The 21,007-nt window shown below is 52.8% G+C and overlaps 1 protein-coding gene across 5 annotated transcripts in view; it reads right to left on the bottom strand.

The window, feature by feature from the left end:
• CTIF (cap binding complex dependent translation initiation factor) overlaps positions 1–21,007 on the bottom strand; it is a 315,713-nt gene that overhangs the window by 239,024 nt on the left and 55,682 nt on the right. For all 5 annotated transcript variants that reach the window (XM_061131334.1, XM_061131335.1, XM_061131333.1 and 2 more), the window contains one exon: positions 2,277–2,478. In XM_061131334.1, coding sequence (XP_060987317.1) covers positions 2,277–2,456 — 180 coding nt within the window. In that variant the 5' untranslated portion in view covers positions 2,457–2,478. The remainder of the gene's footprint in view (positions 1–2,276; positions 2,479–21,007) is intronic.

Genomic DNA, 21,007 nt, shown 5'->3' with positions numbered 1-21,007 from the left:
ATAAGGGCCACAAGGGGTGAGCTTTTCCTCTCTTTTGCTCACTCCCAGGTACACAATCCTAGGACAGTGCCAGGTGCAGAGCAGGTGTTCACTACACACTTGCAGTGTGAATACTGAACAGATTACAGGCTCCCTACTACCTGTGATCTTAGAACTTCAAGGACATCCAGGAAAGCATCACATATATTTCCATTTCTCTCTCAGGGCTGATCTTCTCTTCCCTACCCTCCAATGGGGATAAGGCATGCACCACCATGGCTTTGAAACAGGAGGGAAGGGGCCAGAGCACAACCTTGAGAAGAATGACATAGTCGTGAAAGTGAAAGTCACTCAGTCGTGTCTGACTCTTTGCAACCCCATGGACTAGAAAATCCATGGAATTCTCCAGGCCAGAATACTGAAGTGGGTAGCCTTTCCCTTCTCCTGGGGTTCTTCCCAACCCAGGGATCAAACCCAGGTCTCCCGCATTGCGGGCGGATTCTTTACCAGCTGAGCCATAAGGGAAGGCCAAGAATACTGGAGTGGGTAGCCTATCCCTTCTCCAGCGGATCTTCCCAACCCAGGAATCAAACGGGGGTCTCCTACATTGCAGGCGGGTTCTTTACCAACTGAGCTATCAGGGAAGGCCCATAGTCCACATATCAGGGAAGCCATAGTCATAGGACATGACAAAAACTGATCAGAACTACCTAGATCCAAGATGGCAGAAGATTCAACTTCCAGTAGACCTTGAGCCTCATTATATCCTCATTGTAATATATTAGCTAAATGACATACCAGCACCATGAGAGTTCACAGCTAACCATAAAAGGCTAAATAGTGGGCAGTGGCCCAATGCCTGGAAATCCTTGCCCTTCCTCCCACCCTCAAGAGTTGGAATCCTCCCACTCATTAGCCTATGAAATTACCCAGCCCACAAAAACTAACCAAGCCATATTTCAGGGCCTCTGGTCCTCTAAGATGGCCTACACTCTGTGGAGTATGTTTCACTCTAAATAAACCCACTTTTTACGTGTCACTTTGACTCTCAGTGGATTCTTTCTGTGATAAGACATCAAGAACCTGAGCTTCACTAAGTCTTGACAAGCATGTGATCTCAATTAAGAGCATGGGTTCAAGTCCCAAACTGAGCTGCACGGTTTTGGTTTCAGAATTTCCCAGGCCACTCCTGGTCCTGAGTTCCAGGAAAGCCACAAGTTCATTCTGGCCTTCAGAAAGCTGGAGGGTCTGGATCTGCTGCCTACCCAGATGGCGAGTCAGACAATTGCACTTGGCTTTCTTCCAAACCAGGGGCCCCATGTGGCTCCTCTCTACTTGTGAGAGGAGCCTTGGGCTTGAGGGTGGACAAGTATAAGAGATGTATGCTGGGCCTCAGACCCTGAGCAGAAGAGACCCTCCTGAACCTCCAGATACAGACAACACCCTGCTCCTCCAGAGTTTTTGAGCCTCTTATCTCCTCTGAACTTTCAACATTCCTGAGACAGCAGGATCATCCCCATTCACCAGGTAGGAAAGCCAAGACTCAGAGAAGTTGAGGGGTCTGCTTGCCTGAGGTCACACAGGCAGCTAGAAGCAATCTGGAACCAACTCTTGAACAATGAGCTACTGAGGATTTATCATGTTCAGCAGAGATGCACTTGACATGGTCACTTCCCTTAATGGTTCACATTCTACTCTGGAGAACTAGAAACTTCCAAATCTCGACCCACAGGTCTTTCAGCAGAGTTCACCTTCCACCAGGGCTGCCACAGACTGGCCAGAAGCAGGGAAGCTCAAGAGCTTCAGACCCGAGATTCTGGTCTGAAGGCTTCATGTGGGTCACGAGGTCTGGCACACAGAGCCCTGGGTGAGGGCTGAGAGACTCAATCCTTTGGCTGCCAACCACTGCCTGTATTTGACATCAGAGGACATATTCAGAAGTGATAGACTTTTGATGGTGTGCCTTTGGATGAGCTTCAATCATCAGATGTTTGCTAGAACATGAGCTTGTGGCGGTCAGGGAGCAGGGCCTTGCACACAACAGGTGATCAATAAATGAGGGTTCCAAGAATTGTGAGTCTGCTGGGCCTGAGCTGCCCAGTGGGGTCGGAGTGGGTAGAGGTGGGTCAGAGGGGCCAGGAGTGCACAGTCAGGGGCTTCCTCCCTGGATCCCACATTCTGGCAGAGGGGGCCATCCCCACCTTGGCAATCTAGGGATGCACGACGCTGCCTGGAGCGAGGGCCCCTTAGCACCCATCTGAGCTTGCCGAGCCCAGTGCCCTCCCGGGCGGTGTTACCTGGGAGACGTGGGACTGTGTCTTCTCGCTCTCGCCATCACCCTCCGTCTTGTCGGCCAGCAGTCCCTGCACCTGGTACTCCAGCACGTAGCTGTCAATGAAGCGCTCAAGCTCCTCGATCTCCTGGGAGCGGCTGCTCCCAGCCTCGGAGGAGGCGGACGCTGCTGAAGAGTTCTCCATCCCTCCCGCTCAGGGGCCTGGGCTGCGGGAGGCAGAGGACAGACGGGCTCCGTGAGATGATGCTGCTGGAGGCAGAGATGGGGACCTCACCTGAGAAGCCCTCCCCCTCCCGGAGGCACTCCCTCATCCATCCTGCCCTCTCCCAAGCCCTCGAGCAGTCAGTGGGGCGCCGGCTGGCCATTAGCGAGTGGAGAGGAAGCTGTGATTCCTCCCAGGGGGTGGAGAAGGAGACTCAGGCCCAGGGAAGGGCCGGTATTGCGCCTAATTGTCCAGCATCGTAACTGGGGCCATGCTGGGTGTCAGTTCACACCTAGACCTTACCACTCAGGAGAAAGCGGAAAATGGGACCCAGCCTACCACCCCAGCCCCATTTTCCAACAGGGAGGTAACAAAATCTATCATAAAGCAGAATAAGACCGACCACAGGCGTCTATGTCTCTGACTTCAGCATTGAGGCACACAAATGCTTTAAAGGGCCTGGGCCTCCAAGGAATACCTCCTTCCAAAGACACATGTTCCAGACGATCCCTACATTTGGTGAAGACGGTAGGCGATAATGTGATTCTGCAGCCCGGTTAATGGTGTCCAGTAGGACACACACGCTATATTCAGTCTCTAAGGACATGACTAGCTTTTAATGATACAATGTGTAAGGCCCAGCAGGTTGTCTGGGAGGGTATGGTTCAGTTATGGATACTGCCTGGTCACCCTCCATAGGAGCATGACACCCTCATTAACAGCTCAGGCCCTCTCCCTGAGAAGCTTGACATAAAGTTTGACCAGTGTTCCATGGATACTATTAAAGTCCACCAATAAAACTGCTGTCCCTAGGAGGAATTCCCTGGCAGTACAGGGGTTAGGATTCTGCACTTCCACTGCATAGGACATGAGTTCCATCCCTAGTCAGGGAACTAAGATCCTGTATACCCTGAGGCATTGCTTAAAAAAAGAAAGCAGTCTCCAACAGGATTGGTTAACCTAGCAGCTGCAGGGGCCCAGGCCTTCAGGGACACCTCCACTGTCCACTCTTGCCCTCAAAGCTCCCCGCAGCCCACCTGGAAGTTGAGAAAGCTAGAACCACTCTTACCACTAGGTCCCTTCCCACCAGGGACACCCGCCACCCCTGCTCCCGACAGGAAGGGGCTTTAAAGCTGGTCTGGCGCCCTTCCACTGTCTGAAAATCAGGGCTTTCCAGGGGGAGTCCGCTGAGCAGAAAAAGCAGAGACAGCACATGGCTTCACCATCAGAACTAGAACAAGAGTCTTCTACCAAATCACCACCCTTAGATACACAAAGACCCAAGTAACTATGCGTGAGGCTCTGAGACCACAAAGGGCTTTCGGCGCCTCGAACGTGTTGTGGATAATAAAGACAACTTCCTAGTATGTTTAAAAGAACACTTGAATTTCAAAATTTTGGATTACTGAGAGCGTTTTTAGGACACAGTTATTCACCAATACTTAAGACTTCGTTGAGTTTTTAATCGTAATGAATCCAAAACAGGACAAGCAGCAGCCCGAGGGGTTCTAGAAATGCTGCAAGACCATGAAGGCTGACTCCCCCAAACCCTCCCCAGGCTCCACGGAGGCTTTGTTGACCATGGGGAGGAAGAACTGCCCCGGCAGGCCCACATTCTCCAGCTGACTTCCTGCTTCAGGTTTTGGCTTTTGGCTGCTGCACAAGACCCAGGCTCCCTTGGACCCCAGACCAGCTACAGGGGGTACATGCTAGGCTTCAGCTCAGTGACCTGGGGGCTCGTGGGTGTGTCCACCTGCCCCAGAGGGAGAAGCCTGTGGTTTCAGGCTTGGGTGCTCTCTTCAGAGTGAGGGAACCCAGGGGTGGAGGCCTGGGTGGCGGTGAGTGTGCAGGCATTTTGCTCAGATTGAAATAAGTGTGCCTAGTGGTGCAAGGGCCACTTCCTCCACCTGCCATTCAAGGCCCAGAGTGGTCTTACATCCTCCCTACCACCAACCCCACCACTCAGACAGCTGCCTCCCGCCCCCTGGCCACTCTGCTTTTTGTCCTGGATGCAAGTCAAGTGTGGCAGCCTTCAGAACTTAAGAGGGCCCTGAGCGTACACTTTCTCCCAGTTACTCAATCAAACATTAACCTAGGAACTCCTGGGAGAGGATTCTGTAAATGTAATTAAACTCCAAGTCAGCAGATCTGAAGAGAGACAAAGTATTCAGCAGGGCCTGACCCAATCACATGAGCCCCTTATATCCAAGGCTGGAGGGAGAGACAGAGTTGCCTGCCTGAAGGAGAAGGAATGTGTGCAAGGATCGTGGGCAGCCTCTAGAGGCTGAGAGCCATCCCTGGTCGATGACTGATCAGGAAAAGTGCTTCTGGCCTGCAACAGCAAGAAGTAAATTCAACAAGCCCTGAACTTAGGGGCAGGTTTCGTCTCCCAGAGCCTCCAGACAGAACCCAGCCTGACCGACACCCTGATTTCAGCTTCCTGCTATACCGAGAGGGGCTTCTTACTTCTAGCCCTGTGAGATGATAAACAGGCATCATTCCAAGCCATTAAGTTTGTGGCAATAAACCACTAACATGGGACACACTTTCTGCCTCTGTGCTTTTGCTCACACTGTATCCCTCACCCAAAGTCACTTTCCCCTTCCTTCCACCTGCCCAGTCTCGGGGTCCTTATACTCACGAGGGGCTAGAACCTTAGAGGCCAGTGCCAACTAGCCCAACCCCCAACTTTAACAGCGGCAAGTGGGCAAAGGATTCACCCAGTCTCAGCCTAGGGGCATGAATACAATAACCCCTATTAATAACAGGAGCTGCTAATGTACCTGCACAAGTAGCCTGGGCCAGTTTCCTCCTCAGCACTCCATAGACCTTCATCCACTTACTCCTCACTGTAACTCTATCCAACTGATACAAAAAGAGAAAACTAGGGTTCAGGGAGGTTAAGTAACTTGCCCAAGAACACACAGCAGAGCAACGGGTCCACCTACACCTCACTCCCTCTTTTTTTTTTAATGGAATCTAATTGCTTTACAACATTGTGTTAGTTTCTACTATACAACAAAGTGAATCAGGTATGCGTGAGTGCTAAGTCGTGTCCAACTCTGCATGACCCCATGGACTAGTGTAGCCCACCAGGCTCCTCTGTCCATGGGATTGTCCAGGCAAGAATACTGGAGTGGGATGCCATGCTCTTTTGCTGGGGATCTTCCTCACCCAGGGATCAAACCTGTGTGTCTTACATCTCCTGTATTGGCAAGGGGGAGTCCTTTACCGCTAGCGCCACCTGGGAAGCCCAAAATCAGGTATATGTATACTATCCCTGCCCTTTTGGACCTTCCTCTCACCCCCACCCTCGCCCCCGCCATCCCAGCCATCTAAGAGCATGGAGCTGAGCTTCCTGGGCTTCATCATCCCACCTCCTGGCAGCCTGCTCAGGCCCTCAGGAAATCTCCCACTCCTTTTACCACCGCCCTTGCAAAGCCCAGTGAATTCTTCAGCGGTGTGTGTGCGCAGTGTGTGTGTGTGTGTGTGTGTGTGTGTGTGTGTGTGTGTGTGTCCCCTAACCTCCACTGGGCTGCAGGCTCGAGAGGGCCGGGCCCCGTGCCTTGCTCACACACGGCTCTGGGCAGGCGGCCGGCCTCGGCAGGATAGGGTGATAAGGTCGGTGCCCAGAGAAGGCTGAAAAGGAGCCGCCTGCAGAAAAGGCCAGTGCCTGAGGCCGCACCCATGATTCCTCGAAGAACTTCAGATCTTATCACGGGCTTCTGGCTCCCGTCTCAGGTGCGGGCAGAGGGCCGGGCTCTGTAGGAACTAGACAGGAACGTTTCCAGGAGGACCAAGTGCCCAGCCCGGCCTACACAGCCGGCTCCGCCCACAGGCCGGCTCCGCCCACAGGCCGGCTCCGCCCACACGGCTGGCTCCGCCCACACGGCCGGCTCCGCCCTGCCCTGCTGGGGCCCGGAGGCTCTCACGGGCCTGTCACGGGGGCCACACCATCGTCCCGGGAGGGAGGCAGGAGCCGGAAATCACCCCCTGCTGGCTCACTGAGGAAAGGGGGGTGCTTGAGACACATTCCCACCCTGGAGAATCCTGGTGCCCAGAGGGAAAAGGAGCAGACCCCACGCTGGTCGCTGGTTTTGGAGACCCCCTCCCACGCCAATCACTGTGGCCCAGACAGGGTCTCCCGCGCAGCCTGACGGCACGTCCCCTCAGCCACCCAGGGCTCCTCGGACACGGGGCACCTCGGAGCGGGAGGAGCTGACAGCGCCGCGGCAGCCCTGGACGGGGACAAAGCCTCCCTCTCGGTCTCTCAGATAAAGCTGAGGCGCCTTCTCCGTGGTCCCACAGGGCGACCCAGGGCACGGAGCCCAGCGGCCCACAGTGGTGACCGGACAGTCCGTGACGCCCCTTTGCCGACCCCCTCCTTCTGTGTCTCTCCCCACAGAGAGACCTGTTCCTGGGGTATCACTTGGGTTGGGCTCATTTGTCTGTTCTACAATGAGCCCCAACCAGGGTGCAAGTCCCTCCTTCAGAAGAAAGCCCCGAGCTTTCTCTCTTTTCCGGAGAAGAGGGAGGCAGGAGAGAAGAGATTTGCGCCTGCATCATCCATCTCCTAGGCCATCAGCCAGGCACTGAGTCCCCACTTTCAATAGAGGTAAAACACATATAACTCAAAATGTACCACTGTAGCCATTTTCAAGTGTACAATTCAGTGACATTAAGTACATTCATCAAGCTATGGTTTTTCCAATAGTCATGTACGGATGTGAGAGTTGGACTATAAAGAAAGCTGGGCACCGAAAGATTGATGCTTTTGAACTCTGGTGTTGGAGAATGCTCTTGAGAGTCCCTTGAACTGCAAGGAGATCCAACCAGTCCATCCTAAAGGAGATCAGTCCTGGGTGTTCATTGGAAGGACTGATGCTGAAGCTCAAACTCCAATACTTTGGCCACCTGATTCGTAGAACTGACTCACTGGAAAAGACCCTGATGCTGGGAAAGATTGAAGGCGGGAGAAGGGGACGACAGAGGATGATGGTTGGATGGCATCAGCAACTCGATGGACATGAGTTTGGGCAAGCTCCGGGAGTTGGTGATGGACAGGGAGGCCTGGCATGCTGTAGTCCATGGGGTCGCAAAGAGTCAGACACAACTGAGCGACTGAACTGAACTGAAGTACATTCACAGTATTACATAAGCACCACCACTATCTGTTTCCAAAGACTGTCATCATCCCGACAGAAACCTGGTGCCCATTAAACAGCCCTCCATCCCCTGGCGACTGCCCTACTTTCTCTCTGAACTTGACTCCTCTGCATATCTCATTTAGGTGGCATCATACAACATCTGTCTTTTTGTGACTGGCTTATTTCACTTCTAATGCTTTCAAGATTCATTCACATTGTAGCATGTGTCAGAATTTCACACCTTTTTGTGGATGAATGATAATACACTGTGTTACAATAACAGATTTATGTATGGACCACATTTTGTTTATCATCAATGGACACTCAGGCTGTTCTCACCTTCGGCTAATTGTGATTAATGCTGCTACATACATGGGTTTACAAGTATCTATTTGAGTTCCTGTTTGCAATTCTCTGGTAACTCAGACAGTAAAGAGTCTACCTGCAATGCGGGAGACCTGGGTTCGATCCCTGGGTCGGGAAGATACCCTGGAGGAGGAAATGACAACTAACTCTAGTATTCTTGCCTGGAAAATCCCACGGACAGAGGAGCCTGGCAGGCTACATACAGTCCATGGGGTCACAAAGAGTCAGACACAACTGAGCGACATCACTTGCTTTCTTCTTTCTTTTGCAATTCTCTGGAGTAAAAGCCTAGAAGGACCGCTGTACTTTTAACATAAAAACAGTGAGGAGGCACGGAGTGAACTCCAGGCTGGAGGAGACCAGGGAAATAAAGAGATACTTCTCTCCAGGACTTGTTCTGCTCCCTTCCTGCTGGTGCTCTGGGGTCTCCTCCTGGCTCCGCTTTTCACTCACAGCACGATCAGGATATGTGCTCAGTCGCTTCAGTCGTGTCCAACTCTTTGCGACCCCATGGACTGCAGCCCACCAGGCTCTTCTGTCCATGAGGTTCTCCAGGCAAGAATACTGGAGTGGGCTACCATGCCCTCCTCCAGGGGGTCTTCCCGACCCAGGGATCAAACCTGTGTCTGGCAGGTGGGTTCTTCACCACTAACGTCACCTGGGAAGCATAGAGCAGGATGGGAAATCCCCAGACAGTTGGGCTGCTGAGTAAGCTGAGAGCCAGCAAGAAGAGCTTATGTTTTAATGATCAGTGAAAAGTGGAAAGGGGGCTGGGCCCAGAGGAAGGAGAAAGAGAGGCAAGGCTGAACAAGGAGAAAAAACACCTCCCCCAGCTGCAGCCATCCAAGATGTGGTCTGTGGGGCTGAGGCCAGATCTCAGGAACACGCCCTGCAGCCTTCCAGGCCCCCCTCCTTGCCCGGCCGTGCCCCCAGCCCCTGCCAGGTGATGGATGCCCAGGAACAAAAAGGCAGGCAGCAGGCGTGGGGAAAATGCTGAGGCCGCACTTGGCTGTAACGGGCAGGCAGCCCCGGAGCCTGCAGGCGGGAGGCGGGGCTGGGTGGGCACAGAGGGGCTGAGGCTGCGGGGTGCTGTGGTTCCTTGGGAAACCAGTGTCAGCAAAGGCACTTCTGCTGACGCTGCTCCGGCTGAAGGCAGGCATCTTGCTCCCCTGACCCTCTGGGCCTGCCCGCCTCTCAACCTTCACGGGGGCTCATGGAGCTACAAGGACGAGGGCTCTAGAGGAGAAGGCAGGGCCCAGAGAGGAGAAGCTGGAACCATCCCAGCCCTCTCAGCATCCTTTCCCACCGGCCCTGTGACAAATGGCATTAGCAGCTGTAAATGTAGCCAATCCCTTTAAGAACAGCCAAGCATTACAGGAATTACCTCCTCTCCAACCCCCAGGACCAGTTCAGTGACCTGCCAACCAGATGAGAGTCTCTGCTTTGCGGCCTGCCAGCTCTTCTCTGGGGGCACCCAACAATTCCAGGCCCTGGAAAGGGGAGCCCTGCACCCCTCACCCTCCAGTGGACCCTTTCGCCACAGGTCCTCAGCACACACCTTGGCCAGGACTTCCTCAGAGAGGAAGCCCAGGGCTCATTTTCCGGCTTTCAGCTCCACAAAGGGTCTGGCCTCCTGGCCCGCAGGCCCCACTACAGGGAGTGGGCTCTTGAGCTCAGTGACCCCGGGGACTCACGGGTCTGTCCCCCCGAACCCAGCAGGACAGCAACTCTGCAGATGGATGACAGGCCCCTCTGAGCTGTGGTGTGCGGCAGGGCCCAGCCAGTCAGCATCGCTCCCTCACTGTTGAATGAACCGCATCTACCCACCACTTCTGCAGCACCCCTTTCCCGAGCCACTGGGCCTCAGTCCCCCACCTGGACCCCCTCCAGCAGGCGCTCCTGATGACCCTGCTCCACACCAAGGCCTGCCCTTCTCCCTTCCCGCCTCCACACACAGCTGACAACGGCCACCTACACGCAGAGCCTGCAGCCCCCAGAGCAGGGCCAGGCCGGGCTGCCCCACCGGGAGTGTGGGAGGAGAGAGGCCAGCTGCCAGGGGAGGAGGGCGCCAGAGCCCTCCCCGAGGAAGCCACGGGCACCCCCTTCACCACGTCCTGCTACCAAGCCGCCCCTCCGAGACCAGCCCACGCCCCAGCTCCTGCACAGACACGTCTCAGGAAGAAGGCCTTCCCTTCCCCTCAACCTGCAGTCCTCACGGTCAGCCACCGGTGCCAGTGCTGGCCCGGGACTCTGGGCCTGCTGGTGTTCACCACAGAAAAGCAGGGGGCTTCGGAAGAGGCCTCTGTGTACAGGGGCCTCAGACCCTCAACCACCGGAAGTGGAGAAGTTCAGAAATACTAGGAGCTGGAGGCTACCCCAGATATCAGCATTGTTTACCATTGCAGAAGTGAGGACACCTGGTGTCCTCCACATGTCTGATATCAGTGTAACCCTCTGTCACTCAAACATCAGACAGGGCTTACCTGGGGCACTGTTTTTCTAACTACAAGTCTCCATGGCTTTTGTGGACTGCAAAATAAACTGAGTGTAAGACAAAATCCAGGAGACACAGGTTCGATCCCTGGGTGGGGAGGATCCCCTGCGGGAGGGCATGGCAACCCACTCCAGTATTCTTGACTGGACAATCCCATGGACAGGACAGAGGAGCCTGGTGAGCTACAGTCCATGGGGTCACAAACAGTCAGACACGGCTAAGCACACACAAGACAAAATCATGATCTCAGCATTAAAATGGTAGAACGAAGTTGAAAATTCCAGTGAGTAACACACATTAAAAGTGGAACTATTGTTTCATGGAAATTTTGTCTCATCTAAATATATCACGGAAATACATTTTTATTTCTGTGATGCGTGGTCAAAACAGTTTATGAAAAACGGCCCAGAGCAGCACTTCCCAAACTTGCACATGTGCAGTGATCACTGGCGATCTTGTTAAAATGCAGATTTGGATTCGGTGGACCCCAGGTGGGGCCCGAGAGGCTGCATGTTTCACAAGCTCCCAGTTGGTGATGCTGCTGCTGGTCAGAGGACCACGCTTTGAATAGCCAAGATCTAGAAAAACCCGTCACATCCTCTCTATCCACTATTCAGCTATTCCATCCTGGCTGGAAGATGGGTAGATTCTCCATCCTGACTCTCTGGCCTGCTGGCCAGCTCTCAGGGTAAGGGGCAGTTTCTCTCGTGGCCAACTCAGGGCAGGACCTCAACAGGCTGAATGAATGTTTATCCGTGGGCCCTGGGACCGCCTACTTCCACCCTGGGCTCTCAGCATCAGGACCACATAACAGCGCTCACTTAGAGTCAGACAGGGCCAGACATACCCAGCCGCTCTCACCAAGTTGGAGGGACTCCTGAAATCTAAGCCACGTGACCTCAACAGATCTTAAAGAATTCAGCGGTCCAGCCGCTGCTCTATCCCTGGATGCTCCTGCTGCCCAGACGAGGACACTGGAGCCCAGAGAAGCAGAGGACCTGCTCGGAGCCATTCAGATGCCTAATGGATAGAGCCTGGCCTGTAATGCAGGTCCCCAAGCCCCTGAGAGTCTCCCATCCCCAGAAAGCCTCTCCTGAGCTGAGTCACCTCTCCCTTCCCCCAGTGACTGCCAACGTCTTTGGACCCCAAGTGCAGTTCTGGGTCACAGTCATTATCATCAGTCATGTCTGACTCTTTGCAACCCCATGGACTGTAGCCTACCAGGCTCCTCCATCTATGGGATTTTCCAGGCAAGAATACTGGAGTGGGTTGCCATTTCCTTCTGCATAACATCAGCCAGTTACTCCTAAATAACAGACGACCCCCAAGTCACTGCATCATTTTCACACCCTCACTCCACACAGAGCCCTGGGCCAAGCTCTGTGGATTTTCAGAGCTTCCATGGAGAGAACAAGGGACCTGGGCCTCACTGCTCTCTCCCCAGAGCAGCCTCCGGATAACTGAGAAACTGAACTCGTTTTGTCAGTGAGGGGACAGATTGCCATGAGCCTGGAAGGCAGGAGCGTTGCTGTGAGCCCTTCTCTCCCCAGCACACTCACCACAGCGGCATCGGGAGAGGCATCTGAGGAGGGGTTCGGGGGGAGACAGAACAGATGCACCCATCATGGTCCATGCAGAGGACACCCCATCACATTCCAGTCTCCCAACTGGGATTTCCTCTGGAGGAAAAAAGGGCTTCCCAGTTGGCACAGTGGTAAAGAATCCGCTTGCCAATGCAGGAGACACAAGAGATTCAGGTTCAATGCCTGGGTTGAGATGATCCCCTGGAGGAGGGCATGGCAACCCACTCCAGTATTCTTGCCTGGAAAATCCCGTAGGCAGAGGAGCCTGGCGGGCTACAGTCCATGGGGTCATAAAGAGCTGGACACGATTGAGTGGAGAACGCATGCTGGAGAAAAAACAAACACTCTCCAACCCTGCGGAGGCCTCCACACCAGCAGAGGAGCCCAGACCAATCAGGAGGAGGGCATCCAGGATAGACTCGAGATGCCCAGCCCCTGCTCTGTCCCTGGACGTCCCTGCTGCCAGGTCTGCCCTCCCCGCCAGCCTCCGGAGCCAACAGGAGACTCCACTGGGCTCCAGGCACTGACTGCACCCCTGCTCCCTTGGCCAGGCATGGGCTACCTCCTGACACCTTCTCATCCTCCCTTGTGCTGCTACCCAACTCTTATCCTGCTCTTGAATTTTTTATGGGGTTTTATCTTGTCCTGACAAGACTTCACGGTCCTTGGGGGCCCCGCTTCTTCCTATATTTCTCACCATCTCAAGCCCAGGATGGCAGACTGGTCCCCGGGCCCTCAGCCCTCTCACGCCCAGCCTGGGACACACCTTCCCCGAGAGTGGGGTTCCCCAGCTCCTTTGCCCGCTGCTGCTTGGCCCAGGCTCCCCCCCAGCCCCCTTCCCAGCTCTTAGAACATTACAGCCAAGGATGCTTTGGGGTAGGGGGTGGCGGGGAGGGGGAAACCTGTCCCATCCCCCATCTCTACAGCCGCCAGAGTCACCTGGTCCCAGAACCAAGACTGCAACCTCTTCCCACCGCATTCTAGACCTTTCTTAAGGCAATTCACCTCCACAAGTAATGAGCACCTGCTGTATGCTGTGCCCCACAGTTTGAGGGAGCATGGAAGTCACAGGCCGCAGGGTCACTGGTGAGCCAGCCCCACACCTGGCTGGAGTCAGGTAGCTTCTTCCCTGTCCCCTCCCCGTAAGACAGGGGAACATCACAGCTCCGGGTTCCAACGCAGGCTAAACCAAGCTCTGTAACCTTGAGTAGCCTGTTTCCACATCTTTAAAATTGACTGGTGATGAAAGTACCATCTAGGTAAAGTGTTGGGAGGATGAAGTGAGAAGGAACTCGTGAGAAGTTGAGAGTGTGGGTCCCACCCCCAGCCTTCAAAAGCTTCCGAGTTGACGGACAAAGAGTGGAAACTCAGAGTGCACCCAGAAGGGAGCCCCGTGGTGTCCTCTCTGAACCCAGCATCGCCTCTGGGAGAGCACCTCGGGTAAAGGCCTCCAAGCTCCTCCGAGCCTGGTGGCCCAGCGCCCATCTCAGGTGACACCCTCTCCCCACTGTCTTTCTCGGGGTATCCAGGGTCCCCATCATCCTGCTCCCTCCTGGCCATGGCTCCCCGAGCCAGCCCAGCTGGAGCGGTGACAGGCCCAGGTGGTTTGCAAGAGGTTGGCGGGGGGTCTCAGAAGCTGGAGCAGGCTCCACACAGCCTGTCCCTGGGCGTGTGAGGGCAGGGGGCTGTGACCCCCGGGCCGGTCTCGCTGCTGAGGAGGAGAGCTGGCTCCCTCTGAGACCAGCATCCCTTCCCTCCACCCTCCTCACCCTGCAGGCCGCTCAGTCAAGCCCACCTCCGGATGCCACCCTGACCACGCCAGCTCACAGAGTCCCCCCGGACACCCACAGCAGCTGCCCGCTGGGCCTTTCGGCCTCTGTCCCCAGGCACCTTGGATGACCAACTCCTCCCGCACAGGCGAGTAACCACAAAGCAGAGACTGCAAAGGCTCATTCGGGGTTATACTGTTATGTCTGTCCAGTATTTTTAAAACATTCAAGCCAGTTTTACAAACCAGAAGATTTCACAGTAAAATCCCCATTTCTGATGTTCTTCAAAGCCCGGGAGATCCACCAATACTGGCCACCTCCCCACACTGGAAGCATAAGCAAAGTGGGGCTGGGCTCTTCAGACAGGGCATGCAGTGGCCAGTTCTCCACAGACCCCAACGCTCCCTAATTCCCCACAGCCCACAGCCATCACTCTCATGAGGCTCCACGCACTCACACGTTACCTGCCTGGTCCTCGCCAACAACCAAGTTTGAGCCCCTCCTGCAAGAAAGTAATGAGGAGTGTCCCTAAGAACCTGGCAATCAAGAACAAGGATTGTCCCCTGGGAATTACAATGGGAAATCAATACACGACAGTCTAAAATAGAAACACGCAGAGTCACTGCAAAGGGAGAGAAGGAAAGGTTTCCGGATCAGCAGGACGCCACCCTAACCTGGTTGAAGACAAGCCACAGAGCTATTACAGGAAGACTGTGTCACTCTGCAGGGATTGGGCTGCACTGGAAACAAAGAAAACAGTCAACCACAGAAGGCAGTGTACCCCCAAACTCTGTTCAGGGAAAAAGGCGCACCTCCTGGGTGTCTTCAGGGGGTCCAAGTAAATGGACAGGGTTGTCCCACTGCTCCCTGTAAAGCCCCCACCGCACTCCAGTTCAGTCTTAGGGGCTGCCTCCTTCCTCGGCTGAACTACAAGGTCTTGGAGGCCGAGGACAAGCCTGCTCCTTCCCCTGTGACCTGGGAGCCAGACCTGAGCCCACCGCAGACATTCACTTAATCACTGAGTATTTGATATGAGAGTTGGAGCATAAAGAAGGTTGAGTGCTGAAGAATCGATGCCTTCAAACTACGGTGCTGGAAAAAAAACTTTTGAGAGTCCCTTGGACAGCAAGGAGATCAAACCAGTCAAACCTAAAGGAAATCAACCCTGAATGTTCATTGGAAGGAACGATGCTGAAGCTGAAGCTGCCATAATTTGGCCACCAGATGTGAAGAGCCAACTCATTGGAAAAGACCCTGATGCTGGGAAAGACTGAAGGCAGGAGAAGAGGCGACAGATGGTTGGATGGCATCACCGATTCAATGGACATGAGTGTGAGCAAACTCTGGCAGAGACAGGGAAGCCTGGTGTGCTGCAGTCCACGGGGTCACAGAGAGTCGGGCATGACTGAGTGACTAGACAACAGCAATTTGGGGCTTCCCTGGTGGCTCAGTGGTTAAAAAAATATCCGCCTGCCAGTACAAGAGACGTGGGTTCGATCCCTGGTCTAGGAAGATCCCACATGCCTCGGAGCAACTAAGCCCGAGCACCACAACTACTGAGCCTGTGCTCTAGAGCCCGGGAGCCGCAGCTACGGAAGCCCGCGCCCCCGGGAGCCCGCGCCCCGAGAGCCTATGCTCCACAAGCCAAAGCAAAGAGAAGCCCTTGCATCGCAATTGGAGAGTAGCCCCCGCTCACCACAGCTACAGAAAAGCCCTCACAGCAATGAAGACCCAGCACAAATAAGTAAATAAAGGGCTAAACAACAACAACAATTTGATGATGGATTCTGGAATTAGACAATGGATGACAGGTAACTGAGGTTCTGTCCCCTTGGTAATCAGCAGGCAGGAAGCAGCTGGCTGCCAGTGGGCAGAGATGAGGCAGGGGCGGAAGGCATGTTAGCAGTGAAATGAGCTAGCACGGTAGGCTGGGGGAAGACCCCCTCTTTGGCTGACTAGCTTGCACGTATCACACACGATGCTGGAAGCCCACTAGACAGCAACCACAGGAATCTCAAACTTGACCCAGTGCCTGGGCGCTTATTATTCTCCCTGCATCTGCCAGGAACTGCAGGCAGAACTGAACAGCACAAGCCCAGGAGTGTAAAAACCACAGAAAATGGAAGCCCAGACCCCCTGATTCCAGGCCCTGAGCCAGCACACCCATGCTGCCCCTGCCTTTGCTTGGAGGACCCCAAGAGGGGTGCTCCTACTCAGGGCCAGCTGCCTTTGACTTTCACTGAAGCAGCAAAGCAAACCATCAATATTATATTCCCCACAGACTGTAGTCCTCATAGATTCCAAACTATTTCCCTCTAATATCATACTTACTTTTCAAATTAAACTATACACAGTTCCCTTGATACATAAAAGAAAACAACTAGCATTTATTGAGCATTTACTATGTGCTGAATTCTGTGCTAAATGCTTGTCATATATTTTACTTTAATCCTCAAGACACTCCTATAATGAAGGCACATTTTTGGTCCCATCGTACAAATCAGGAAACCGAGGCAGAGAGGAGTTGCCCAAGGTCATCTGTTAAGAGGTGAGCTGAGTCAGGTCTTGAGCCCAAATGGCTCCAAGATACCGTACGCTGACGAAACAGAAGTGAGGAGCCCAGAGCCCCACCCACTCAACAAACTGGTCCTGGCCCAACATCGCCCATGAGCTGCTGGACCCCATGGTCACTGCTGAAGCGGGTCCTGGAGTTGCTGCAGGTTAAGGCTTTGTGTCTTTCACAGGATAACAGAGTAAGTTACCATCAGATATGAACGACTGAATCAGATCTTAAGTTATCTGTCGAGCTTGGGCTGGGGCTCTGGGCCTCCTGCCCTTGGATCTGCAAGTCCAGCACCATCCTGCCAGTCGTCTCTCAGTCACCATTTGTATGAGGGAGACAGGTGTGCATCACCACTTCCCTCTTACCCATGGGGACCCTGGAACAACGTGCATATGGCTTCCCAACAGGAAGGACCACAACCCAGGCATCCTGACTCTAGCCCTGGGGGTTTCCCCAGGACCAGCATCAGCTCAGGGTCCCACTGCCTTCTGGCATTAGCCAACAAATCACTGACTGTTCCCACCAGCTTGTGTTGTGATGGGGTAGAAACTGAGGGATGAAGGGGAAAGGGGCTGGCGGGAAGGGATGAAAGCCCTATGAGCTACAGAGCCTTCTCCAGGAGAGAAGGGATGGGAAAGCCAAGTTCTGCAGATCACAGGCCTCTGCTGGCTACGGCTATTACCTTGTAGAGCACAGAACCCCATCACCAAGTTCTCGGCAATGACGGCCAAGCCAGAGATGAGAGCTACTGGCCACGGCCACGTTGCAGGCTCAGGTACGAGACTTCGGGGGCTGGTTTTCCCCAAGTGTTTCTCTCTGGGACGTGCTAAGGCCACATATTTAGGAAAATAGGCAGCCAGAAAACCTGAGTCTGGATCACTCCCATTGGGCACCCATGACAGTATGTGTTCTTGTGGACCTTCTAGAGTATCATTTGGTCTCTCCCATCACTATACTTTCAAGGCAGGGTAGGAGTTCACAGAACTTGGGTGGAAGGCCCATGGGCTCCAGTGGGAGGGCTGTGGACTTGCTGATCCCAGGCCTCTGTGACCTAGGAGCTCTCCTGGGGGACTGGTTTGAGGCAGCAGCAAGAAGGACTCCCAGATGCAGCCAGATGCCTTGCAGGGGGAAGAGAGAACTCGCCTGGTGACAGATCTCGATGGCTGCTCTTATTAGGCCATCACAGTCATTGGGCTCTATTTCCCATTATCCCTGTGGTTAATTCCCCTCACTAGAGTGTGGGAGCAGCAGATAACCTCTTTAGGGGCACCCAGCAAGAGCAGTCCGTAGCCAGTTACAGCCACAGGGAGCAACTGAGTGGTTAACTGGCAGATAATTAACTGAGAAATTCCCCACAGCCCTCTGCAAGCTCTGCTGAGAAGGGGAAAGGAGGATATAGAAAGCTAGAAAGGGGCCTCTGTTGTCTCCAAAGATGTCACTCCAGAATCCTGGGAGCTGAGATGTAGAATGGTCTTTGTATGTTGAATCAAGTGTGAGTGAGGATGTGGAGAAATTAGAAGGCTCATACTCTGATGGTGGGAATGAAAAAGGATGCAACTGCTTTGCACAACAGTCTGGTAGCTCCCCAAATGATTACATATATAGTTAATATATGATCCAACAATTCTAATGTGTGTCTGTATACACATAATGCGTGCTAAGTTGCTTCAGTTGTTTCCGACTTTCGCGACCCTACGGACTATAGCCTGTCAGGCTCCTCTGTCCAGCTCTATGAAAACCTAGAAGACCTCCTAAAACTAACATCAAAAATAGATGTCCTTTTCATCACAAGGGATTGGAAAGCAAAAGTAGGAAGTCAAGAGATACCTGGAATAACAGGCAACTTTGGCCTTGGAGAACAAAATGAAGCAGGGCAAAGGCTAACAGAGTTTTGTCAAGAGAACACAGAGATCACAGCAAACACCCTTTTCCAACAACACAAGAAACAACTCTACACATGGACATCACCAGATGGTCCTACTGAAATCAGACTGATCACACTCTTTGTGGTCGAAGATGGAGATGCTCTAAACAGGCCCAGAGGAGCATCATCAACACATGGAAGGAATGTTATTCTTATTGGTTTGTTCTGCATGACCAAAAAATGTACATAAAACTACTAGGTATAAAAACAGGAGAAAACTTAGAAAGCAAATTCCAAGACCCACCATTATTTTATGAGACACAAAGAAAAAATGCTGCCAATTAAACTATGACATAATGCTTTAGTGACAGTCCTGAGTGCAAACAAATGGGTCACGTGAGCTTTGAGGAGGTTTCATCTCTTCTGAGGGATTGGGGAGTTTCTCTTGCCTTTGGCAGCATGTAGGAGACTGGTAATTCCTGTCGCTTTAAAAGAAAATATGAAATTGCAGTCCTTCCTCTAACAACACATATTTGCTTTTCTAATATCAAATCAAGCCCCCACTACTGTTTCCATGTCCCTCTGTGGACACAGTAACATTTGGTATCAATAATAGGTTATAGTGAGATCTTTTGGAAGACATTTGGAGTGACAATTCACTTAACAGGTGGATGGCCAACAACACACCTAATACCACTGAGGTCATGACAGTCTGAACGGCAGGACCACATTCACACCTGCTCAGGAAATGACAGCTATGCCATGTGACACAGTGGTTCTGCCAAGTGGCTAATAGCCAGTGGTAATGAGATGCATCCTTATTTCAGAGATACTAGCAGGTGGGGGGGAAAGCATAGCTCCCAGAAGCAATGAAATGGGCAAGCCAATCCCTCATGTTACAGATCAGGAAATATAGGCACAGAGCTGACATGACACATCCCAAACCATGGAGCCAGGACTAAAACACTTATTAGTTGAGATTTGTGCCAACGTTGTTTCCTTTCTACTCCCTCAGGCTACCTCCAGGAGACTGCTATCTCTAAGCTCCTCTTACATTTTCTTGCTTAAAAAAAAACAAAAAACAAGCCAGTCTTTTAGAGCATATACAACAATAAGATGAACATATCAGTACAAACAGTCTCAGCCCTACAAGCCCATGAAGATGGGCTCATTCCAATGCCATCTAAGGGACCACCTTAAACATGTATGTAGGCAAAGAAGGACCATTAGTTTATAGCTGTCAGGAGACTGCATTTCCACTCCCCACAGGCTGATCCCCAGGCTGCCATCCAACAATATTGTGCCATGTTTATGAATGAGGCTGGCCAGGTGTTTTCTTTTGAGTTACATGCTCTCCCTGTGGGTGGGGGCCCAGGGGAGACAACCGCCCCATCAGATCGCCTATGAAGAGTCTGGAAATGCCCTTGCCGAGCCTGATGTTAGAAATCACTGTGTCTGTTGCATGCAGATAGAATGTCCGGAGTTCAGAAACTGCTAAATTGAGTCTCAGAATCTAAACACGCTGCTTGCATCCTGGCAGTATATGTGTCTTTACAGGACACTAGATCAAGATGCGGAAAAACACATTTTTTTTTTTGGTGAGTCTGGGATTGCAGAGCTGGCCCCTTGACATGAACACAGATTAACACATTCAAGTTCTCTTTGCTTCAACAAAAAAGTTCTTTTTCTTTTCCTGTAGCTGGATAAAGAATGAGCCAAAAAGTCTTCAAGGTGAGGACAGATCCAGTTAAACGGAACTCAGATACACTTCCACGAGTAGAAGACAGAAGCCTGAAAACTGAACCAGAAGCAGGCCTGCCCAACATGGATGAGGACAGTGGCCTGTGTTAACAGCCAGGCTGCATGGCGGCGAGAAAGGAGAGCACAGCTCAGATATCAGCAAGAGTCACTGTCTCACCAGGGACACTGGGGCAAGATGGAATTAATGAGAGGCGAGCTGCACTGGGACTGATGCAACAGGAGGCCACTCAGGCCTGGAAGACCGGGGAAGAAAGAAAGAACTAGCCATGGTGCAAAAGGTAACCAAGAATTTGTCTAGCATCCAGCACTGTCAACGGAGAAGAAAGCAACCAACATTCCAGTCTATTTGTAGCGCAAGCCGGGAACACAGCTGGGGACTCTGAGCTGTCACAGCTCGAAAGGAATAGCCCTTCCGCTCACCCCCTGCCCTTGATTCTGGCTCTGCCCCTGGCTCAAAGCGCAACACCTGCCACTTCCTCAGCGCATGCCAGGCGCCCTGCTAGACCCCAGGTGCCAGGTGAGACGTGGCCTCTGCCCTGAGGATCTCCCGGGTGGCAGGCAGAAGACGGGGCATGGTTGGAACTCCCACTGGGGAGCCACAAAGATACCAGTATAAAAGGACACTCGGGAGTCAGCCCAGGGCAACTGGGTAGACAGCCACACTGCATGACCCCCACAGAGGTCTCCCCAGGGGATAAACCCCACCTTGACAGGTCAGTTGAGAGGATTATGTAAAAATATGTAAAATGAGCGCAGTTCCTGGCAAACAGTAGGCGATCAATACATGATGTGTATACTTGGTGTGCTTATCTCAAACATGCATTGTTTGAGCTCCATAAACATTGGCGGTTAATAATTTGTCTGGTGAATAATAACAAATATTCTTAACAAACAATCATTTGCTCCCTGGTGGTCTAGTTGCTAGGACTCTGTGCTCCCAATGCAGGGGGCCCAGGTTCAATCCCTGACCGGGGAATTAGATTCCA

The sequence above is a fragment of the Dama dama genome, chromosome 27 (genome assembly GCF_033118175.1).
Source record: "Dama dama isolate Ldn47 chromosome 27, ASM3311817v1, whole genome shotgun sequence".
Classification (NCBI taxonomy): Eukaryota; Metazoa; Chordata; class Mammalia; order Artiodactyla; family Cervidae; genus Dama; species Dama dama.
This window is presented reverse-complemented; position numbering and strand designations above follow the sequence as displayed.